The sequence below is a fragment of the Mizuhopecten yessoensis genome, unplaced genomic scaffold, assembly GCF_002113885.1.
Source record: "Mizuhopecten yessoensis strain PY_sf001 unplaced genomic scaffold, ASM211388v2 scaffold7493, whole genome shotgun sequence".
Taxonomy (NCBI): Eukaryota; Metazoa; Mollusca; class Bivalvia; order Pectinida; family Pectinidae; genus Mizuhopecten; species Mizuhopecten yessoensis.
In genome coordinates, this window is record NW_018407075.1 from 1109826 (window position 1) to 1136049 (window position 26224).

A 26224-nucleotide genomic window follows, 5' to 3' on the forward strand; every position below is an offset into this window, starting at 1 on the left:
ACTCTATGCCAATTAAATGTTTGCCCCCCTTTTTGTTTGCCCCTATGCATAAGCTTCCTGCTATTGTCCTCATTCCTTGTGGTTTCAGCAGTGCTTGTGTTATTGTCGTCATGTGGTGGTGTGATTCCTGGTGTTGCATCTCTTCTAGCATTCGTGTGCTCCTACCAGTGGTGGTGTCCCTTCTGGAAATGGTGTCAGATCCTTCCAGGTGTTTTTGTCCTTCCTAGCGTTTGTGTCAATCCTGGCATTGGAATCCCTTAGTTTTGGTGTTGGTGTCGTCCATCCTGCTGTTGTCTTCATTCTTTGTGGTTTTGTCAGTACTTGTTGTAATGTTCTTCCATGTGGTGGTGTTGTTCCTTGTTGATGCATCGCTCCTAGCATAGTGTCCTTGCCAGAAGAGTTGTTATTGAGGTGTCATTTGAGGTGGTGGGGTCCCACAACAGGACTGAAAATAGCAGTAGAAGGGACCCCACCACCTCAAATGACAAACCACTAGTACGGACAACACCATCAGGAAGGATGTCATCACCAGGATTGATACAGTATAACCCCACCATAAGATATTCCACCATTACCAGGAGCATCAACAGTGGCATCCCTCCTGATGACTTGACTTTACCCAATGTCAAGGTCAAAAATGTGATTGTCCGTCCGTCATCCGGCGTCAATATTATACTTGAAACAACTTCTTCCTAATATTCTTAATAACCAAAAGGCCTAGGGTGATGATATTTGGCCAGAAGTAAACTGGGACGAAGGGCTACCAATTTGTTCAAATAAATGACCCTCACCCATATCCAAGGTCACAGGGGTAAAATATGTTAAAATAGTTCAACGACTTCTGAATAACCAAAATTCCCTGGGTGATGATATTTGGACAGTAGCATGCTGAGAAGAAGGGCTACAAAGTTTGTTAAAATGAATGACCTTCACTTGTATTCAAGGACACAGTGGTCAATTGTCTAAAAAATACCTTTAAGCGACTTCTTCTGAATAACCATTAGCTCCAGGATTATTTCTGGCCGGTAGCATACTAAGATGAAACGCTACCAACTTTGTTCAAATAAATGACCTTGAATATAATTAAAGTTCACAAGGGTCAAATATGTTTAAAAAATTTAAATGACTTCGTCTGAATAACCAAATGCCCATGGTGATGATATTTGGCCGGAAGCATGCTAGGATAAAGGGCTACATCCTTTGTTAAAAAGAATTACCTTGACCTATATTAAAAGTCACAGGGATCAAATATGTTTAAAATCATTAAACGACCTCTTCTGAATAACCAAAAGGCCCAGTTTGATGACATCTGGTCCTTGGGTCTGGCCACAACCCTAGGGACCTTTTTTCTGAGTCACACCTGGAAACCGTTGAGATCCCCACCTCATAACCATAAATGATATGCTACAAGGATTGGTCTTAGGGTCTGGCCCATTTCCTTGGATCTTATTTGGAGAATATTTTGCCATGATTGCTTAGATTTCCAGGTGAGCGATACATGCCCTCTTGGCCTCTTGTAATAGTTATGTATTTATAGAATGTTGCTAAAATGTGGAGCCTTCCTACTTATCATTCCTGTATCATTATAACTCAACACTATGAGAAAGCCATAAGAATTATAAGGAGAACTAAAACTTGATGCTTCATCCCAGATCTTTAACATGAAGTGCAGAAGGCCTGTATCTCTCACGTGGTTCTTCAGTCAGAATCCAGAATTTATCCGTTGAGCCTTGAACATCAATAACCGTAGAAGTCACAAAATGTGACAGCAATATTCAGCTAAGCAGAGCAATTGTATCCTTAAGGATTAAGTCCTAGAAGCAAACGTTATTAACAATAAATTCTAATAAAAGGAAGAGATACATTACTTCAACGAATTACCTACAAACATATTATGACCCATTTTATTTTTTTGTGGAAACAGGAAAATCAGTAAATTTGATGGAGTATGCTCCTTGAAAAGGTCACTGAGACTGAAATAAAGTGGGACCTCACTGTAATCTAGACCTTGGGTGTACAGACTCAAAGTGGTAAAATTAAACTTTAAGTTATCTTCAGTAAGTCAGAAATTTTATGACCCAGACAATGTATTTGAACTTGGGCTACAGGCCCAATTATGGTTTGTGACACACTGTCTTGCCATCCTACATTTAATTCTAAAATTTCATTTATTATAGTGATCTTCCGTTATTCAGAAATGACGGCCAAGCCAATGAATTTGATCGTTGACCTCACCTGGACTTTGACCTTGGGCATATAAACCAATTGTGTTTGCCACACTCTGCCTTGCCATCCTACATAGTCCCTAAAGTTATTACCCCCTACAACGAATTTAACTTTGGACTTGAATATAACTTTGACCTTGGGGATATGGACCCAATAAGTGTTTGTAGTACTCTGTTTTGCCATTCTACATACATGGCCTGTATTTCCTACATTTATTCCTTTATTTTCATGAGTTACTTTTAGTCAAAACTTTTGGCCCAGACAGTGAATTTGACCTTTGAAATCATTGTGACAATGACATTGGATATACTGACCCTAGAGTAGTATGCAACGCATCGCCTTATTATCCTACTTGTTTTCCTTAATTTTGTCAACATATCTTCAGAGGTTCAAACATTATGGCTCAGATTATTAATTTGACCTATGACCTAAATGTGACCATGACCTTGACTGTATTGACCCTAGAGTAGTCCCTATTCACCGCTTTACCATCCTACATATGTTCCTTACATTTTATAACGATATCTTCAATGGTCAAAATGTATGACTCTGACAACAAATCTGACCTTTGACCTCAATGTGACCTTGACCTAGGATGGAATGACAAACAGATGGATAGCAGCTATGTACTCCCCGATATGTTTTCATGGAGCATAAAGAAACAAGAGTCTTGTATTGTTCACCTTGATATTTCAACAATTAAGGCAATATTTTCTCATTCAAAGTAATATTGCTAATGTATCCCTAATTTGTTTTCATTCTTTCTGGTATCAAGGATATTACAAAGCAAATCTGGTTGTAATTAGTATATGTAAGTGTTTATGATTATAGAGTTGCCATTGGTATTTCAGCCATTTCCATCAGCATGTTATGAACCTTTGATTAAGTCATGAACAGAAGTATACCTGTATTCATCTGTTCATACAATACAATTGCATATATGGTGATTAGGTACGCATCTTAACTCTTTCCATGTAATGATCAAGGGAAGGAATCCCTTCGGAGGGATTCAGAGAGCCAGACCCTAGACCAATATATAAAGAATGATTGATTTGTCTCTTATGCATGTATGGGTATAGGGTAGGAATCTCGACTAGTTTCATGTTCTACCTTCGGTTATCTGGAATATGCTGAAAATTAATAAAAAAACTACTTTTATCCAATTAAAATTTATTTTTCAATCAGCGCACTGTTTTAAGGTCATATTGTCATAGAAGATAAACAAGTATCTTCCTAAGGACAAAATTGACAATTTGCAGATTTTGTTTGAAGATATCCTGTATCAGATTATTTTGATCCTGATGAAAATTGACTATTTTCCACCTTAATAATTGGGAAATTGAGAAAATTAAGAAAAATCAACATTAAGTGCAAATGCAGTATTTAAGTGAAATAAGTGTTAAGTTTGAAGATATATCAGAATATTTTGTTTCTAGGGAAATTTGACTATTTTCCACCTTAGGAACGGGGAAAATGATGAAATTTGAGAAAAATAAACATTTTACCAAAATACACTTATTTTCTTTAAGTGCAAATTTGCAGCATTGCACTGTTTTAAAGTCATACAAAGTCAGAGAAGGTAACTATGTAACTTTCAGAGAAAAAAAATGAAAAATTGTGGTTATTGTAAAAAAATATTTTTTTTAGGTATTAGGCTGTATAATGCGACTTGTATTAATTGATAAAAATGAAAATTTCGTGATATCAACTAGTTTCAGACTAAATGTTTGTCCGTTTACTGGAATTAGTGCTGAAGTTGAAAATATTTAAGAATGTTTTGTTCCTGGAGGAATTTGATTATTTTTCACCTGTAGAGAAAATGTGGAAATTTGAGAAACATCAACAGCAGATTTATACCATTACTGTGTTTTTTGTCATAAAAGATGATAAAAATGGAATATTTTGGGGGGAATTTAAAAAAAAATGAGTGTTTTATAAAATAATACTTGTTATTTTTCAGTTTAGATTTTGATATTGCCACTTGCCATACTTGTTAAAACTTGAAATGCTGACATTTCAACATATCAAACTTTTTTTATGTAGAATAAGTGTTAAATTTGAAGATACCTTTAAATCTTTCGTTCCTGGGAGAATTTGAATATTTGTCCACCCTGGAAATATTGGTTGAAATGTTGATTTGAGGATAATCAATATTTCAAAATATACGTTTTCTCAAAAATGACATGTTTGTAGTATCCCTTTGCTTTATTGTCATAGAAAGTCATAAGGATGATTGAAAAAGAAGTTGCTGGGGAGATATTTGAAAATTGAGTTTTTTGTACAATTTCAGGTTTTATGAGGTATTATGATATAACCACCTGCCATTCTTGATACAATTTGAAATCCTGACATTTTAACTGATTTCAGACTAAATATTTGACTGCAAAGTAGTGTATGTGTTAAAATGGAAGATACATCAGAATATTTTGTTCCCGTGGGAATTTGACTATTTTCCATCCAAGAAAATACAGTAAATGCTGAAAATTCAGAAAAATCAATATTTTTCCAAATACGCTTTTTTTTTCTCTCCAATAAAGTGAAGATTAACACTATTGCACCTCTTGATTGACATTCAATGTCATAGAAGATTACTTAATCCTTCCTGAGAAGAAATTTGAAGTTTTTGTAAAGTTACAGGATTTTGTTTTAATATTATCTGGTATATTGCCGTTTGTTTTACTTGATAAAACTTTTAATTGTGACATCTCAGACTTAATATTTGGTTGTTAATTAGGATTATTTTGAAATTTGAAGATATATCTGAATAACTTCTTGTTTCTTGTTTGTAATTGCCTTTTTCTACCTTAGGAATGGGGTAAACGCTGAAATGTGAGAGCAGAATTATCATATCGTTTTATGATTGGACATAATGAGTCATCAAAAGTTACAAAAGTAATTTTCTGAGGAGTATTTGGAAATTTAAATTATTAAAAAGTCTGAGTTTTTTTTGCATCTGATGCAAATAACTTGAAATCCTGAGAATTTAGCTGATTTCAGACAGAATATTTATCTGTTCAGTGTGTTTAGTATGTATGGAATTTCAGACAAATCATTTTTTTTCGAAAAGATTTTCAATTCTATTGTCATTCAAAATCATAGAAGATAACCAAACTAACTTTCTAGGAAAAGTTTTTTTTTTTTGTAAAACTGGTGTGTGTGTGTGTTTTCTCTTTGTATTAGCTGGCATATTGTCACTTGCCATACTTGATAAAATCACTACATTTCAATTAGTTTCAGACTAAATATTTGGTCATTATGTAAGGTGAGTTGAAATTTGAAGATATATATCTGAATAATTTAATCTTGCTTGTAACAAGCATTTCCATTGGCTTAAAAAATTATGTTATCAGCCCATAACGAAAAAAAATGACGTCGCCATTTGTAACGTCGCTTTTGATTGGTTGATACAGCAGCGCAATAATTTCTGAGAGAAAAGAGTCCATCAATAAAAGTGGATTTCCACAGGGATTCTGTATAGTAGATTAAATTATAAGGATTAACTTGAATATATTTTTCATGTTATGGAGCTATAACACAAAAAAGCGGAATGTACTCTCATCATAAACCGCTTCGCAGTTTATTTAGAGTACACTCCGTTTTTTTGTGTTATAGCTCCATAACATGAAAAATATATTCCAGTTAATCTTTAAATAATTTGTTTCTGAAGAAATTTGACAATTTTCACCTTAGAAAATTGGGAAAAATGTGTAATTTTTTAAAGAAAATCAATATTTTTCCAGAATACTTCTTCTTTCTCTAAAACATTGAAAATTTACATTATTCGCTGTCCAATACTGCTACAAAATCATTGGAAGGACTTTTAAAGACACAATTGATTTTGATTTATATTTATATACTGTAGTATATTATCACGGATCTAAGTTCAGCTATAATGTTCTGATACAAAAAAACATGCTCATCGTTTACCTGCATGAAGCTGTAACTTTCAATATTTTTCTGTAACATTGCTTCTTATAAAAGCAAACAAATGCACAACGATATCTCGGGAAAACTCGAACATGACAACAACATTAAGTTACGTCAACGTAGTTTTCCATGTGATGTTTACTTTACGATACTGCAAATTTCAAAACAAATACTGAACTATATCACTTTTACAAATGATTTTTCAACTTAGATTTAAATGATACAATGACAACCCGACAATACAATAGAAATGCCGTTTTCAAACATTCTGGTATCCTAACAACCATGCATCCTCTTACTCAGCCATATGGAACACCTAGCAATTACGAATTATAATTTGTAATAATAAGTAACTAAACACGTTTTCTTTAGTGTATATACTGATACACATTGTTAGATTAAGTCAATAATCCATTCATTTAGTTTAGTAGTTGACCATAGCTAACACTTATCTTTCTTAGTCCTATTCGGATATGCACAACCGTCTACGCACAATTACTATCGCCACATGAAAACTTTCTGGAATCCGCCACCGGCCTACCTGTTTCTGCTTATTGCCTGAGTGGCAATAGACACTCAGAAAAGGGCCCCATTTTTAGCTCACCTGGGCCGAAGGGCCAAGTGAGCTTATGGCATACCGCAGCGTCCGTCGTCCGTCGTCTGTCGTCCGTCAACTTTTACATTTTAATCTTCTTCTTCAAAACTACTGGGCCAAGTTTGACCAAACTTGACATGGAATATCACTAAGACATAGGAATCTCAATTTATGAAATTTATGGGGCTGCGCCCACAGGGGCCTGAGGGGCGAGGCTAAATAGGTAAAAAATGGAGTCATCTTTAAAAAACTTCTTCTCTACTCCTACAAGTAGTATAGAGTAATCTTTTGAATTTATAAAATGTATGTCCCTGGGGTCAGGGTGGTATGGTGTGGTCAATATTTTATATTATGGATCGTTGTATCTTTGAAACAGTTGAGATACCCACCCTATAACCATATATAGCATTACTGGGCATCAAGAGAATTAAACCCAACCATGATGTAAAAATAGGCCATGGGGTCTTTCTCCACCCTAGGGACTTAGTGTCTGGTTTATATCTTTGCAACTGTTGAGATCCCCACCCGATAACTATATATAGCATTGCTGGTCATCAAGAGATAAACACAAGCATGATGTAAAAATAGGCCCTGGGGTCTTTCCCCATCTATAGGGACTTAGTTTCTGGTATATATCTTTGAAACAGTTGAGAACCCGCCCCCTTAACCATATATAGCATCACTGGGCATCAAGAGATAAACCCAATCATGATGTAAAAAATAGGCCATGGGGTCTTTCTCCACCCCTAGGGACTTTGTTTCTGGTTTATATCTTTGCAAGAGTTAAGATCCCCACCGGATAACTATATAAAGCTTTATTGGGCATCAAGAGATAAACACAAGCATGATATAAAAATAGACCCTGGGGTCTTTCCTCATCCATAGGGACTTAGTTTCTGGGTTATATCTTTGAAACAGTTGAGAGCCCCACCCCATAACCATATATACAATTGCTGAATATAAAGAAATGAATGCACATACCCTTCGATGATTGCTTTGGGGTCTGACCCACCCTTGGAGACTTAACCCCTGGATCATAATGGTTATGATCCCCACCCCAAAACTACAAATACAAATGCTGGGCATAAAAGTTGAGATCCCCTCCCAATAACCGTACAAAAGCATTTATTTTCTAAACTTCTGATACTAATAATGATATACAAAGACATGGGTGATCATTAGACTATGACAAGTGCATGTATTTTACGAGTTGATCTTGTTCTATTTCACTTTATAACCAACCTATGGTATAAGGCTATATATATATATATGTAAGAGTATTATCACTCGTTTAATGTTGGATAAGCCAATATATGCACTCTGGCTTGGCTCTCAACAGAAGCCCCCTCACTGGCTTATCAAATACCAATTGGTGTGATTTATTCATTACATAATACTGTGAAAAGCATGCCTAGCAGATTTTACTACTAGGTATTATTTGATTGTTACCTGATATTTAATTGCATGCAAGTGTACATGTAGTCTCTCGGTTCTTTAGGACTTTGATTTTATATCATATCACTAATGGAAATAATTGAAAACTTACTGACTGTTATTGCTTGACTCTTCAAGAATTGTCCGTTAGGACGTACTTCACAGAAATACTCTCCTCCGTCGGATTCGGCAACACACTTTATTTTGAGTGAAAGTTCATTGTTGATCCATTTAACTTCGTAGTTGGAATCATTGTTGCATTGGGAATATGTCTGGTTGCCATGAATCCATTTAACAGTTCCAGTGATAGAATTACATTTACATTTCAAAGTAACAGACATCCGTTCATTTACATCATAAGTTGTTTCCTCGTTCCACAACCTTGCATTCCATAACCATCCTGTAATGGGGGAAAAAATTTGTTATTACTCATGCACGTACCTTTATTGAGTTTACTCTTATTTTGTAAGTTAATGTCTGCTCGATATTAAACTAAGCCTTTTTGTTTTGTGTCACTATTTCTCAGTAGATTTTTTTCAAATTTCGTAGTTATATTGCTTTGAAGTAAAGAACATTTTCTGCAACAACAAAAAATATAGGTTGTCCGAATTTTAAGGATTTTAAATGGAAACTTATGTAAAAAGGAGTGAATTTGGAAAAAAATGAAACCATATACACATAGTTATTGCATGTAAGAGTTATCGTTCTTGAAAAACTTTACAGTAGTGAAATAGGTAGTCGGTTTCCTGAAGTACAGAAAAAATGTACACATGTGACTCATTGATAAAATATAACTGAATTAATGGCTAGATTGCTTTGAAATACTTTAATATTGAGAGAACTCACTGTTCTGTCAATAACAAGCATACACTATTCTTCAGTTTAATATTAAACATTAGAATATGCGGAAATTGTGATACTGTCTCCCTACATTGGATTTTCAACTAGTGATATACTTCCTATTTCCGTTTATCAATACACTCATATGACCTTAAGACACACAATTTAATTGTATAATTGTTTTGCTAAAATCTTATTTTTTTTTTATCTCACCTGCCATTGTATCCAATGGTTTAAAGTATCCAAGTCTTCAGAAGAAGCTTTAATCCTGTAAGGAAAAACAACTTATATGTTACATGTATATATGGAAAATACACGACATGGTTGATGACTGATCGTGACTACTTAAGCATTATGACTTCCCACTGCATTACAGGAATATTGTATTGTTACTCTCATAAATAATATTTAAAACATAACAATATCATTTATTATTATGATTTCTGGCGTTATTTTAAAGACATCTCACCGCGGAAGCATGTCCACTAAAGTCGAAAATTAAGTAATGCGGTCGTCGTGGAAAGCATATCGCTGTCCTGTTATTTGTTGATACCGAGGAAACATGTTCAATGTTGATGTCGTAAAGGAACTAAGAGTAGACATGATATTGCTGGTCGACCTCATCGTGAAAGCTGGAAAGGAAGATTTTTTTCTCTGGTCTTATTATTCTAGCCGAGTGGTACCTTAAAGCCATGCCATTAGGATTCACTCTTGGATCTAACCTCACACCTTGGTACTTACATGGAAACAGTTGTAACATCCTACCCCATCCCCCACCCCGTATAACAATATATCATACAATTCAGGCACGAGGAGACAAGGCACTCGGCCTTCTAGGTTTGGCTCAAAGGTAAGGCCCAACCTCTGGGTGGTAACATGGAATTTGTTAAAAAGCCCCAACCATAACCAAAACTAGGCATGGACAAATGAATGCACTCTTGATAAATTACTTGATATGGCCTTGCCACTAGTAAAGTAATCCTTGGTACGTGGAAACAATTGAAATACCAACCCTTTAACCATGAATACAACTGCTAAGCATTGACAGATGGATACATGTTTGCTATAACGATGGATTCTGGGGTCTACTCTAAAATGCATGAAGAAACACGTACTTTGTTTCTTGCCCGCCCTACTGACTTGTGCGGGACCTTAACCATATCTAAGTACTAGCTATTTACGTGAACCCCAACCGTCACTACCAACTATTTTCTCAAATCTTACGACAGAAACATACCGGTAGACAGTCTTTCACAAGAAGCCACTGCACAAACTGGCGTCAAAGCACATGTCCCTTACACTTCCTAACGTCATGTTCAATGTGGAAGTGAGGAGAAAAAAAGACCAGTGTAATCCGTGATACTTTTAGCTCGCCTGGCAAAAAGGGCCAAGTCAGCTAATGCTGTGGCGCAGCGTTCGTCGTCCAGGATGGGATACTCACCTATTTCCGCTTTTATTGACAGAGACAATCATAACTATGGATTTCATATACCGATTTGGTTTTCCCTTCTGTTTGCTGGTGGTTAATATTTTGCTAGGTTTGTAGTTACCTTGATGGCCGAGTAATCTCTTTTGAGTAGTAGCATGGCTCATTAAATACACACTTTTATAATTTAAATGAAATTAATCAGTACCACTCTATTTATTTTGAAATTAATGAATTAAGGGTTTGTATGCATATCCCCTCTGTTTCAATAGTAGTTTAGACCTAAATGGGTTGCAAACTTTTTCGCCCTGGTATCACCAATGTGTCCTAGAAGGACGTAACAGTTGTACGATGCAATAGTAATTAGTGTTTGGCATTTTGTAAATGTCATTTGTTATTGTTGCTGGGCCCGATATGACATAGCTTAACATTTTCTGGACATTTAAGCCGATATATGGTTTCAACATAATAAGTTATTAGTAGGAATAGGACGACAACATCTTCACACATGGTTACAGAATCTCGAACAAAATATTCGTAAACGTCTTTTGAAACGGACAAGCGTGCACAACCATCTAATTCATTTGATGAGAATATCATGTCAGCAGATATTTTGAATTCGATAACGGGTTTCTTGACGTCTTATTCTGGAATATTTTGAATAAATGTGACGGATCTGTAACGAAAGGTAATGCTGATATATGTATTACTGATTTATATGAATACTTTAAAGATCTGAACAAGTCTGTTCATGATGATGACGATTTTGAGCTGGAAAATCCTGATAATAGTATATTTGATGATTATGTGAATGGTGAAATTACCGCTGATGAAATTAAATTTTCTTTAATCAATTTAAAAAATAGTAAAGTCTCTGGTATAGATCAATTCTTAAATGAATATCGAAAAGTACAATGGATGTAGTTTTCCCTATTTATCAATAAAATATTTAACCTTATTTTGAATACTGCGTCTATACCAGATGCGTGGAAGATTGGTATTATATAACCAGTATATACAAACAAAGGCAATCCCAAAGATCCGAATAGTTGTAGAGCGATCACTTTGGTCTCTTGTCTCGGCAAAGTGTTCACCTCGGTTATTAATAATCGTTTAAATACATTTTCTGACGAATTTGACCTTATAAGCATGGGGCACAAGCTGGGTTTAGAAAGGGTCATTCTACAACCGATAACATGTTTGTATTGTATTCCTTAATCTCAATATTTTTTTCATTAGAAAAAATACTTTATTGTACGTTTTAGAAAGCTTTCGATTCTGTATAGAGAGTTGGTCTGTGGAAAAAGCTCCAAAAAAGCAACATTACTGGAAATAAAATCAATATTATTTTTACGTTATATGATAAAACCAAATCATGTGTTAAAAATGGATGTGAACAGTCGGATTTGTTCAATTGTGAGATCGGTTTAAAACAGGGCGAACATTTATCGCCATTTTTGTTTGCAATTTATTTATGAATTAGAAACTTATCTTTTTGAAAAACGTAAATTGTCTTCAAACAAAAGACACACTGTGTATTGACAACATTGGGGTGTATCTCAAACAGTTCATTATCTTATATGACGATGATACTGTCCTGTTTTCAGAAACACCAGATGGTTTACAATTAGCTTTAAATGAATTTGAACAATACTGTAATACTTTGAAGTTAACTATTAATTCAAGAAAAAAAAGTTGTCATCTTTTCAAAAAGAAAATGTGCAAGAACTCCCCATTTTACATTATGTAACGTAGAATTAGAAATACTGGAAGGGTAAACTTATCTAGGATTATTATTTAATTTTAATTGTAGCTTCTTCAAGCACAGAAATCAGTGTTTGCTGTTTATAAGAAATTGAGAAACATATCATTACCAGTTGATCTACAATTGAAGATATTTGATTCATTTATCATGCCAGTTCTTCCTTATTCATCAGAAATATGGGGTTTTGAAAACCCAAATATTATAGAAAAATCCATCTTCAATTTTGTAAATATATACTAAATGTAAGAAAAAGTACACCCAATTTCATTGTTTATGGTGAGCTTGGAAGATACGCACTAGACATCGAAATTAAATGTAGAATAATAGAATTCTGGCATAAGTTGATTACCTCTAGTAAGTTATCAAGTACTATTTATAAGCTAGTGTATACATTACAAGAAAATGGAGCTGTGTCATTTAAATGCCTCGCATATGTTAAAGATATTTTATCCCAAACTGGCCTAACTATGTGTGGTACTATCAATCTACATGTTCTTTTTTAGAAGACGAAATTAAAAGGCTGGTGAAAAGTAGACTAAAGGGTCTATTTATGCAGAAATGGTTTGATGATATTCTTAACTCCTCTAGAGGGCAAACATATTCAATATTTAAGACAAAGTTTGAACAAGAAAAATATTGAATTAAGCTTAATACAAATGATAAAAAATTATGTGTAAATTTCGTTCTTGCAATATGCATTTACTCGTAGAAAAAAGAAGATGGTTAGGTATTCCTCGTCAAGAAAGAACCTGTACATTATGTAATTCCGACATTGGAGATGAATTTCATTACTTATTTAAATGTGAAAGTGATTCAGTTTAATGTCTAAGAGAGAAATATATACCAAAATATTATTTTACTTATCCAAGTCTAATAAAAATGCAAGGATTGTTTAATATATTTAATGTAAAAAGGTAGGGTCAATGCCGATGGAGATTTAACATAAGCGTCGGCCCCCGCTTGGAATTTCAAAACAAGATAAATGCAAAAAGATATGGGTATAGGTAGTTTAAATCAGGAACAGTTAGTTTCAGAATTCATTTTATGATAAATGGGACCTCATTGACTTACACCTGTGTGGGTGTTAAAGGTGCGATAATACAATTCCTTCTAGAGCATTTAAATGACACAGTTACTTTAAAATTATATCATCATCGTTGGCAACATATTCCAACTGAATATTACACTATTTCAAGAAAAACATCTTTTTATTGAAGATTTAAGCAGAAAAATATAAGAAATTGTATTACTATTGAGAAAATTTCCATTTTTTACACGTTAATTTACATAGTTCTAAAACTTGCTTAAAAGTTGGCTACTAATAATATCTTTCAAGATCAAGAATTTAAAAAAAAATAACAACCGGTAAATTTGTCACATAACACTTTTGATTAAAAAAAAGAAAAACGTAGCTTTCTTTCCACATTTCCGTTAACTTGCATTTCTTCATGACCAAAGGTCCTTTGGTCTTGATATTTGGCAAGTAGGTTGTTCATGTAAATGGATTTAATTTTGTAAACGTTGATGACCTTGACCTTCATTCAAGGTCACACAAATCAAATGTGCTGAAATATGGTTTTTTTTTGTATGGGGAGTCAGACAAGTATATCTTTCCTTGCTTTATTTGTTTAGAGTTAACGATATAAAATAATATTCCTTCGTATTTTGTTTAATGATAGGCAAATAGGCAAAATGAAATAATAACTAGCACTGTAAGCCAAAAGCTTACTAATACCCCCGCTCCTATATAAACCAGAACTGTAAGCTAAAGGCTAACTAAGGCTAAGCATTGCAAAGTCCATAGTCTCCCACCAGTAATGATTTTAAGTATTTTGGTCACTGACATACTTCCCCATGCCAAAGCATACTTGTATACCAAATCTTGTCAGCCAAAGTGAACCAGTTTTGCTGAAATCGTCCTAGTAGTGAAGGAAGAGACAATTATTTTTAATAAAGGGCCGTAAATCCTTAAAAAGGGTCGAAATGAAAAAAATACTACCCAGATGTCGTGCATCAGGGGAGGGGGTAATTTCATATCTGTAAGCTTTCATTGAAATCGGCCACTTTGTTTAGGAGTCAGATAAAAAAAATCCCCAAAAAGGGCCATAACTCCTTTCTTAAGGGTCGGAATAAAAACAAACCACTTGGATGCACAATGTCAGGGGGCAGTTACCATATCCGTTGAAATTGGCCACATAGTTTTAGAGGAGTTGTCTGGACAAATATTTTTCAACAAAGGGCCATTACTCCGGGGGCTACAATAAAGTGTATAATAGATTTACTATTAAGATTATTTTATTGTTTTTCTATACAGTAATTGCATATCTTTGTCTATAACACAATCTCAACCTCAAGTAGTTCTCTAGGGGATTACTTTGGCAGAATACATATTTATGTCTCATTACTGATGCACATAACTTTAAAACATGTGTAATATAATAAAGTGTTTTAGCATGATAAAAAAACCCAGAAAATGTATCAGTATTTACCATAATAAACATTGATAATCAAATCTCCATGATTTTGTGAAATTTGGCATTGATCATGTTTGGCATGCTAAAACAGTACTTTACCGGTCTTGAAATTACATAAAATGATTCTGTAGACAGAATATATATGGAAAGATTTTAAAGAAGTTTAAAATGTAGACTACCGTTGTAACTATACATAGGCAAGTTGACAATGTTGGTTACATTATAAATTTTGTGAAAATTTTGCATGTTTTTTCTGATTAAAAGTATCACTATGCTTTCTTCTTGTTTTCCAATAAGACATATTTATTATCAAAATAACAGTAATTTTATACACTGTACACTTTCCAAAATTACATAAGCCTGTGGCATTTATCTGTCATTTTGTAAGGATACCCCCGTCACTTAACCTGGTGTTGTACAAGGAGGTCCACTACGGTTATCAGTAATAATAATGAATAATCATTTATGCAGTTATTATTCATTTTTATGTATTTACATAATACAAAAAAATAAAAGAAATTGAAGTGGGGGCCAAATGTTGACCCCACCTTTACACAAAAGTGTGTAGATTCCTAGAAAAGCTTGAAAAAATATTAACTTAATTTCTGTACAAGGTTGTGCTCCTTCTGTATGTAACTATGCTATAGTCAATTATCATCATTTGCAGAAAATGTTGTAATTTTGTACTAATCATCACACGCCATGTATCATATTTACTATATGTATGTGACTGCTTGTTAGTTATTCTTATTCTTCACGTTAGTGTGTCGGATTGAATGAATAAATCTTGAACTTAAAGAATATTTTGTTTCGCCGCATTGAATTGTCATGACTTAAATTATATTGCAGATTTAAATCTTTTCCTGTTTGTCTATATGTTTATTAACGCTTGAACAGATATAGCAATTTACATTCTAAACAAAACTAGAAATGAACAAAGTTAATGCTAGGTGGAGACAGAATGATCTAAATCCGTAGGCCTCCTAGTCTTTCAGAAAAAAAATCGTTTCTGTGTTTAACAAATTAAACCTCTTGACCACGAATTTAAGCCATGGTCGATAATTTCCTAAACATTGTAGGATTCCATACCAGCAAACTATTGTGCATTAATAATTTAATCATTACTTGAGGGATTTTCGTGTTACACAAAAGGCCATTTGAGTGTTCAAAAGTGCATTTGAAGCATAAGTAATTTGCAAAACTCAAGTTAGCATCGTCTGTTATCGCCAGGTGTCGCTTCGAGGGAGATAACTTTCACACTTCCGGAACTGTGACAAATCGCCATGACACTTTTTTGGCCGGAATCTTTGACAGCACGACTGAATATTTTATGAAATGGTAAGGTTACAAGAGAATGTATTTTTAAAAGACTTGAATACAGACTTCATTCAGCAGAAGTGTTTGAAATGTCAAAGCTCTTTCAATGTACAAAATTATACGCAATTTGTCAATTTCATGTTTCGAAGCAGACGGCAGCACCTCGGCAATTTTTAAACAAAATCTTCCATAAGTGTTTTATTTTAAAGGTTAGCATTTCTTAGCATATTTATAATGATAGATACGACCAATAAGACATTTTACATCAAATTTGTTTTTAGAAATAACGATGCACAACGATGCACAGTATTTTAAAACAATAACATGTACAAGTGTGTGCATTGGTTACCTCCCTTTTACTATAGGCTGTATCAGGAAAGTTGATAACTTTTTGTTGCCACAATAAAAAAAAAAATTTGGCTCCATATTTCTCTGAGTCTGAATGGAATAAAATTAATTTATTCAGTATGAAGCTGAATATTGGAATTTTCTTTCACCACTCAAATATTTTGTATTAAAATATTAGTGTAGATCTAGTTACAGTGTTTTAATTTGTATCTTTTAATAATAAAGGATGAATTAATGACCAGACTAACTGGTCTGGATGTTTTAGTCTTGTGGTAGAGCGCTCAACTAAAGAACCAGGGGGTCACAGGTTTAACTCCGGGTCGGGACACTTGAGTTTAGTTTAGTGTACCGGCTACTTGTTTTAAGGTTGTTATTATTTGTGTTGATGCATTATTGTATGTTACAGATTCAAAACCAGATAATCATACGACCACAGGGCAGACCTTATTCAGATTGCTCGTACTAATTCCCGTGACAGATTTTGATTGTGGTAACTGGTAAGTATCTTCAAAGTCTTGGGTTGTGAGTATTAAAATACGAATTATTTCAGACTCCAGTTTAATGTTTCATTACATTTTTAACAGTGAAATATAAAGATTAATGCCTTAAATAAAACTGATATTTTTGACACTGAAAATCTGAAAATATCACCTCTATGTTATGTCAAGAAAAAGTGAATATGCTCAATTTATAGATTTACAACAAATGCAATATTTTCAATTCCACAATAAATTATTGTAACTTCTTTCCAGACAAATGATAAGGACGTATACAGCCGCCAAAGTTACAAACACTTTGTATCGGTAACCAGTGTGTGAGGTGGTAAGTAATTTTGTCCTTAATTTTAAACCAGTGTTGTACTCTATAGCAGTAAAATTTTGCAGGTTTCATTATTGTATTCTTGCCATTGCAATCCAAACGTTTTTATCTATGTCTAATGCACTCTCTATGAATTCCATAGAAGGGCTTTATCAGTAAAAACTTTCATTGTCTTGTTAAATTCACTCTCCTACTTGAATTAAATTCAAATTTTACAGTAGAAAATTTGCTGTTATAAAGTATTAACAACAACCAATTTCTACTTTTTTAGTTGAATATTTGATTAAGTTAACCTATTTAGCCTGTTCATGCATATCTTAAGATAAGTTGATTAAAGCATCCTTTCACCATCATTAACAGAAGAAAAAGAAAGAGAACAAATTGCATAATTATGTCGAACAAAATAATTTGTGTATGTTCACTTATCACATACAGACTATACTTGAATTCAGTTTATTTGGCCTGTAACAGTTTTCTCCCTTTGTTCAGTTTACATTGGCAACACAGTTGGCTGATCGTCGATTACCTCCCTTGNAAAATTTTTTAGTTGACCTCCCTACTCAAGTCGTGAAAACCCCTTTTCAGTAGTTGCATTGAAAGGCTAATTTACCTTGTCATAGTTTCTATAAATGTCTCTCGTAAATTTGAAAAAACGCACGCTGTTATGCTTCCTTTCATATAACTACATATTGACCAGAGAATAGATCAACAAGTAGTAATGTGAGAACAAATCAATATGTACTTTTTCTACTACTGCTATTGTCCAGCGATATTGAACTCAACCATGGACCCACAGACACTAATCCCCCTTTAGTGAAGGGATCATCCCCACACAAATGGACTGTCCCTATTGTGACTTACTTGTAAAGTTTGACAGAATAGAGGTATACTGTGCCGGGTTTTTTCAGTCTTGGCACAAATAATGCATTACAACCAATGGACACACCCTATTGTCTGAGAAACCTGATGACTTACTCACCTGATATGTGATCAGTGTATTCGAGACACAAACACAGATTTTTTTCCCCAGAAGCACTCTTACCAAACGTCATTAAAAAGGGGAATATCATTCGTTTCCTGGAATGTGAAGAGTCTTCCCAAACACTTTTATGAAATCAAATTTCAAGTTCTTAATTATATACTTTGTGCAGTTTATGTGAAACATGGCAAAATGATACCCACACAAGTAAAACTTTCTTAATTCCTGGATATGACTTTATAAGACATTACAGATGTCATAAAAAAGGAAGTGGTGTTGTTCTGTACATAAATCAGAGCATCAAATACAAGGAACGACACCCACTCAACAACGAAAACCTTGAACTAATTTGGATTGAAATATGTCAAAGTAATACCAAGCCAATTATGGTCGGCTCCCTCTATACACCCCTGGGTGTTAAATGCGATTGGTTTGAGAAGATGGGAGTTATGCTTTATGAGATTTCTTCTAAAATGTAACCATTGTGATAATGGGAAACTTTAATATTATAAATATTTCTGCTCCGCCATGGACAGCTGTGGACTTTATAACATTGTCAGTGTTCCTACGAGAACTACCGGAACTACTTCCAGCTGTATTGACAATATCTGGACCAACATACCTGGATACTTTTATGCTGTTCTCCTACGCTTCGTCACATGTGTAATAATTTCAGGTTTAATTACACTTTTTAATAATAATTTTTATGTTCTGCAATATCTGTTTTGGTCTAAGCTCATGCTATACTAGCATTTATTCGGTCAATTTTTACAATTTTCCATATTGGTATATATATATTTTAGACACAATATGTGTCTCTTAATTTCTAAAATTTCATCATGAGAATTTATGCTTTGCATGATATTTAATCAACTCACTTGTTTTATCTTTCGAAACCTGTGGTACTATAATCTTACCTGTGATATGCTACTATCTTAACCTAATGTATTTTATGTGTGCATGTATGCAATGTATCTTTTTTTCTTACTCATGTTGTAAATATTGTATATTTTATGTCGACCACATGTGAGATGAGTCCTTGACTCAATGTGTTATCGAATTCAAATAAAGTCTATTATTATTATTCATAGCCATTTGTTACTATTGGTCATCATTAGTCAATATTTCATGGAGCGGTGACAATTTCACCAACGGTAGAGCCCTGAACACATGCATCACATAATAGTATATGTAAGAATAAGGCCCAAAGAAAAAGTACATGACTACGTAGAGCTCCCCCCCCTTCACAATATCTTGTACAGATAATTAGAAAACAACATAAAGTGATGCTGCTGTACAAGATTATGTGAAATAAATCTCTGAGTCACATTTTCATGATCCCACACTAGCTAGGCATCCCCTTACATCAATTAGAATTTGATCCTCCTCTTTGTCGAACTGTTTACTATTCTAATAGCTTTTTTCCATCTATGTAAAATGAAATAAATAATATGACTTCAGATTTTTCAAAATATTCGTTCCGCCTATCAGTTTAAAAAAGTTAATAACACCAATTCTTAATTCAAACACAAGAACAATTGATCTCTTTGAGTTTTAAGGAAATCGGGAAACTAATATTATTTTTCTGTTAGTTAAGAAATGAGGCCAGTAACTTAAATTATGACCGTCAGAAAAAAAACCTCTGCGTGTTCTTGTGGTTCTAGATTTGAAACAGCATCTAGTTACTTCCTTGATTGTATAAAAACCCACTGAATATCGTACTATACTTTTTCGGAATATATTCCATAAAACACAACCATTTATCATTAGATGTCATGCTAAATGGTTGTGAGAGATGTGATGAAAATGAAAACAAACATATTCTCCTATCTGTATCCAATTACATTTCAAGTTCTAGAAGATTCAGGACGCTTAACTATTTTTTTTAATGAAATTAATCATTCATTTATTAATTCTTTTTCATTCATTCATTCATTTGCTCAGTGTAATTCTCCTGGTTTCCAAAAATTATACATTAATATTGTTATTTCCTATTTTTCTTCTTTGTTTATTTTTCATATTGAGATGAGGGGTGCTTGGGTTCAGAGAACCATTTATACTACTTTGTTAAAAGATATTGGAAAACAACTACATAGATAAGAATATAAAGCTCTACAACATGTTTATTATATATCTAACCTGTGTTGAATATGTATAAATTACACTATTTTGTGGGATTGAAATTCCAACCTCATCAATGGATGGCCTTGTGTGATACGTCAATGAACGTTTTGGCATGTAGCTGTTGGAGGCGGTAATTTGATCCCATCCAATGTTTTTAAATGCAGCTTCATAAACAAATCTTGTCTTTTCCTAAATAACATGTATATTTTAAATATCTTTTCGGTATCAAAATAAATTGTTAGAATTCAAACCATTAGATTAAATTATAATAAAAATAGAATTTAGTAGTTGTTTCTCCTACTTTGATTATTTATTTGAAAATATCGACTTGTTTATGTGTTTGTATGTGTTCTAATGTCTATAGTTCTATATTTATACTTGTACCACTGTTTGTTACTGTGTTTGGAAAAGGCTTAAATAGGCTATGCCTGCTGCCCAATGTATTTGACTTTTGACAATAAAAATTATTGAAATTGAAATAGTATAAGTAAGAGTGATTATTTAATAACAAATAATTTTAGGAAATTGTAACAAAACAGCTGCTGATAAGGTGTTTTGATAGCATAAAAATGTCGGATATTCAGCTCATACTTGGAATGCATTCTAGCTAAAAAATGAACTGTCATTTAATTTAAACTCATTAAACAACTGTATACTATTTTCAAACGATCAACATTCATTATACTTACATGAGCACATAATGGCGACGAGGAAAAGAGCTGCACACTTGTCGACACTAACTGTAGTATGCGCTCTGCTTTGCTTAAATACGCACGTCATTTGTTTAAAGCAGGTAGCCGATTGGCTATGCTACTCTCTTGTTATTTAGTTGTTATGCACGATGGCTAGCATAGTTACATAACATGCATTATTGGATCTTACACCGACGGTGAATGACACAACTTGTAAGTACGCTTGATCCGTATAGAACTATAGTGTTTCATCTAATTCATCTTGTCTTAAATTTCTTCATAACTTCATTCATAACTATATTATTTAAAAAAGTATGGTTGTGTATAGTAAAAGTACAAATACAGAAATAGTAACCTGTTTCCTTCAGTCTGTATACATTTTCTTTCCATTGCAAAACAACCCGTGTCGAGCGACATATGACATTTACAATGCCGTAACATCGTTGCACAGGTGAACAACACAACTCAGTCACAAAGTCATAGCTTGGCAACGGCACCAGTCAGTCTTGAAACGTTGCGACACGTTTAACACGTACAATGTTTGTGTATATAGTTAAATATGTAGTGTCATTAAGTTAAAACTCATTAAACAACTGTATACTATTTTCAAACGATCGATTCCCATTATACTTACATGAGAAAATAATGGCGACGAGGAAAAGAGCTGCACACTTGTCGACACTAACTGTAGTATGCGCTCTGCTTTGCTTAACTACACACGTCATTTGTTGAAAGGAGGCAGCCGATTGGCTATGCTACTCTCTTGTTATTTAGTTGTTAGGCACGATGGCTAGCATAGTTACATAACATATGCATTTTTGGATCCTACATCGACGGTGAATGACACAACTTGTAAGTACGCTTGATCCGTATAGAACTATAGTGTTTCATCTAATTCATCTTGTCTTAAATTTCTTCATAACTTCACTCATAACTATATTATTTAAAAAAGTATGGTTGTGTATAGTAAAAGTACAAATATAGAAATAATAACCTGTTAGCTACAGTCTGTATACGTTTTCTTTCCATTGAAAAACAACCCGTGTCGAGCGACATATGACATTTACAATGCCGTAACATCGTTGCACAGGTGAACAACACAACTCAGTCACAAAGTCATAGCTTGACAACGGCACCAGTCAGTCTTGAATCGTTGTGACACGTTTAACACGTACAATGTTTGTGTATATAGTTAAATATGTAGTGTCATTAAGTTAAAACTCATTAAACAATTGTATACTATTTTCAAACGATCGACACCCATTATACTTACATGAGAAAATAATGGCGACGAGGAAAAGAGCTGCACACTTGTCGACACTAACTGTAGTATGCGCTCTGCTTTGCTTAGCTACCTGTTTGCTACAGTCTGTATAATTCTCTATCCATAGGCAAAACAACCCGTGTGGAACGGCACAATTTCTCACCCGGACACGATTTCTAAAACTGCTAAAATATATGTGAACTCGGCAATTTTAAAACGATTTTTCACCTTTGTGAGAAATCGTGTCCGGGTGTGAAATCGTGCCGTAACACACGTCCTTAAATGACCATAGCTGTTAATAGACATTTCTCATTTTGACTCAGACCTACCACGGAGCCAGAGACGGACACTGAGAGTAGTAAAATCAGGGAACATCTCAAAATTATTTTCATTTCATCTGTATTTAGGATTCCTGTCCGCTGCTTGCGTCAAAACACTAAAGAACCATCTTTTAGTACTCCTTACCTGCAGTAACATACCCATTACTGTTTTTTTCTCTCCAGAAAACACTTTAAAAAAAAGGTTAATACTGAAAACAAAGACTCGGTGCATGCTAGAGTTGATCGCAGTAGTATAGAAATTCGAAAATTCGTCTTCTAAGAATAGCAAAAGATTATTATTATGCCCCCGACCCAAATTTAAATATTTTTTGGTTGTGTTGCATGGTGAAAGTTCCATGAACGCTGTCGATTTAAAACTAAGCAACTAAGAAAATAGCAGGACACTGAATAAATTTCTACTTTTCCTCTGTTGTTATTTTTTAGGAGAATAAACCAGAACATATGTCAATACAGAAAACCACTCCTTTTACGCCATCATGTTACTGTTGCGAAGGAACATTCATGAACGTTACTTTGTCACGAAGGGGTGCTAATAAACGTCCTTTTTTCCAACCACCTCAATACAAAAATGCAAAGGAATGAAATGACGAAAGTACCTTCAGCTTAACGCTATATATAAAAAGACACCGTGTAAGCGTTAAACATTTCTTTCGTTATATGGAAATATCGTGTCCTAAGAAGTTTGTGGATGGTAAATTGAATCTGCAAATGTGATCCCTGTCTCTCTGGTAAAAAAACAAACTTCTTCCAACTGATTATTTTGGCTCGGGGAATTTCTTTTAATTCAATCGGCGTCAGAAAATACAACAGACGTCCCGTGTGAGATCCTTAATGGACATATTGAAATATCAATTGCCACGGTCACATACAACTGTACCTGTCGCATTGAGCAACGAAAAAGTCTATAACGACTGTGGTTACCGGTTACATAATTTCTTACCTGTTCGCTTACCTGTAGTCACTTACATGTGCGTATCCACACTGTGACATACCCTATGCGCTACGTTCCATATATAATATTTTTGAAATGACCCCTGTATTTGCATGTCTGGGTCTCTGTTTCCACGCTCCGTGCTAGGTCTACCCCAAAATGAGAAAGGTCTAATAGGACATAAAGCACTCACACACAAAACCCAAACAAACAAAACCCCAAATTCTCAGTATGAGGATGTGATATTTCTTTGATTTGGCCTAGTTTTTATAAGGGAGTACATGTAAATCTTACCTTTGTTCTTATATTGTCCTGGTGTAATCAATTTTATGTTCGAAATTTGGTTTAAAAAACTGCGGTATTGTTGTTTGTCATTTAAAACACTATTGACTAGAAAGGCTGAAGGGATATTGCCAACACCTCCATGAGTAGGAAACTTTGAAATATCTACTCCATAACAACATATACATTATCGGTATTTGAAGAAATGCATGCATTCGTGATACCATGAAGAAAATTTGACTGTAAAGTCAGTCCAATAATGTTAAAATCGCCTTATTTTTTACTATATGATGTATGTGTCATGTTACAATTAACGACATAATGCTAGAAGTGTATTTTGTTAGCAAACCTTGCGTTATGATTTGCATATGGACTAGAGCGATTTCTTTCAAACACTTCTAGTAAGATGGTAGACCTGTTGTAAAATGTAGATAGTATGTATAGTCATGTTACATTACTGTTTGTAGTGATACCAATTCTAACTAATAATTATACTGAAAAAAATCAATAGAGAAGGAAAATTCAGATTCTTTTTTGTTTAAAGACATTTAAAATATATTAAAATACATGATGGTATATGAAACAATGTTGGTACATCCATATTTTGTGGAAGGAGGGGTCAAATTTATTTTATATTTCCTTTCTTTGTTTAGTTTTTCTCTCTTAGGTTTCTCATTTGTTTGATTATGACATTATATTGTATCTTATTATAAGCTTGATAAAAAAATTGATGCGATATATATGGTATGGCGAATGTCCGTCTGTCCACACTTTAGGTTCCGCAGAATTACTTAGTTGAATAACATTCGATTTTGAGGAGACTTTGTAAACGTGAACATTATGCAAAACTGAGACCAAGTCGTAAGTTACTGCAGATGTAATCTGCACTTTACTTATAAGCATACTGTGTTCCGATTACTCGACAGTTTCCTCATGGGGCAAATATGGCCGGATTCTTTTGGAACTTGGTAAATACATTTCAGCAATGGAGAAATCTGCACATAATCAATTAGCCAGACATTATAGACTTGTTAAGTTATAACGGATATGGGTTGTACCTATCCTTTTTCGCTGTATTCTACGTGGGATGTGGAACACTTTTGACATGCATTTGTTTTTCATTCTTTTGTCCTCCTCAAACAAAATAGCCATATGTTATGGTTAAATTTACTTTGTTTTGCTTGCTTCATCAACAAAGTAAAATTTGTATAAGCATATGTTTAGTGCTTGTTCCAATTCTTTATCGAAAGATATTTAATCATCTTGAAAAGTTATAATCATACATGAGACTTCTATTTGCAGAAAATCTACATCCTGGGAACACATAGGCAGTACACAAAAGACCAGATATGGGTAATTGGTTTAGCAGACAAGGTAAGATAATTATCCCCAATATGATGATTATCCAGATACTAAAACTTGCCATACTATAAATACCCTCACCCCAATGATATTACACCTTTGCTGCACATAAGTGTTCAATATAATGATTTCATCTACTAAAACGTATTAATGAACACTTTTAGCTCACCTTGTCTGAAGGACCAATGAGCTTATGCCATGGTGTATTATCCGTTGTCCGTCCATTGTCCATCAACTTTCCCCTTTGAAATGATGCTACATTTGTATATATACTGTAGTCCTTTTAATTAAAGGCTTATTGGATTCGGATCAGATCTAGTCTGGAGAAGTACCTTGGCCAAAGGAGATTATTTTTTGTATAAAAGAAGGGTATGGTCCCCATGGGGTAAGAGGGCGGGGCCCAATAGGGGAAATAGAGGAAAACTTCCTTTCCGAGTGTCAGAGTGACTTCAGAACTGATACAGATTTTCATGCATCGCACTGTATTCTATATGTCTTTTGATATAAGCTCTGTTTCTCAGTAACTAAAGGCAGTATAACCATCAAATTTGTTCAGGTTTTCTTCAGAAATTGATTTGTGTTTTAAGCTCACCTGGCCCGAAGGGTCAAGTGAGCTTATGCCATGTTGCAGCGTTCGTCGTCCGTCCGTCGTCCGTCGTGAATATTTTACTTTAAACAACTTCTTCTGAATAACCAAGAGGCCCAGGCTGATGATATTTGGCCAGTAGCATGCTGGGATAAAGGGTTACCAAGTTTGTTCAAATGAATGACCTTGACCCACTTTCAAGGTTACAGGGGCAAATGTCGTAAAATCTTCAAACAACTTCTCCTGAATAACCAAAAGGCCCAGGTTACTGATATTGGGCCTGTAGCATGCTAGGATGAAGGGCTACGATGTTTGTTCAAGTGAATGACATTGACCCACTTTCAAGGTGACAGGGGTCAAATGTATTAAAATCTTCAAACGACTTCTGCTCTGTAACCAGTAGGCCAAGGGTACTGATATAAGGCCTGTAGTATGCTGGGATAAAGGGCTACCAAGTTTGTTCAAATAAATGACCTTGGCCCACTTTCAAGG

The 26224-nt window shown here is 34.2% G+C and overlaps 2 protein-coding genes across 11 annotated transcripts in view; one reads left to right on the forward strand and one right to left on the reverse strand.

The window, feature by feature from the left end:
* Positions 1 to 23550, reverse strand: part of LOC110453746 (contactin-2-like) — a 47232-nt gene extending 23682 nt beyond the window's left edge. Inside the window, exons 1-3 of one of the 4 annotated variants that reach the window (XM_021502865.1) lie at positions 23512 to 23550; positions 9236 to 9290; positions 8295 to 8582 (exon numbers count right to left, since the gene is read on the reverse strand). In XM_021502865.1, coding sequence (XP_021358540.1) covers positions 8295 to 8582; positions 9236 to 9242 — 295 coding nt within the window. In that variant the 5' untranslated portion in view covers positions 9243 to 9290; positions 23512 to 23550. Of the gene's footprint in view, positions 1 to 8294; positions 8583 to 9235; positions 9291 to 20963; positions 21047 to 21600; positions 21688 to 22239; positions 22343 to 23511 lie in introns of those variants that run through there. The other 3 variants (XM_021502866.1, XM_021502863.1, XM_021502864.1) reach the window with 3 other exon arrangements.
* LOC110453747 overlaps positions 21120 to 26224 on the forward strand; it is a 53540-nt gene continuing 48435 nt past the window's right edge. For 3 of the 7 annotated variants that reach the window (XM_021502867.1, XM_021502870.1, XM_021502872.1), the window contains exons 1-2: positions 21730 to 21818; positions 25087 to 25158. In XM_021502867.1, the coding sequence (XP_021358542.1) occupies positions 25134 to 25158 (25 nt within the window). In that variant the 5' untranslated portion in view covers positions 21730 to 21818; positions 25087 to 25133. Of the gene's footprint in view, positions 21180 to 21728; positions 21819 to 22576; positions 22599 to 25086; positions 25159 to 26224 lie in introns of those variants that run through there. The other 4 variants (XM_021502868.1, XM_021502873.1, XM_021502874.1 and 1 more) reach the window with 3 other exon arrangements.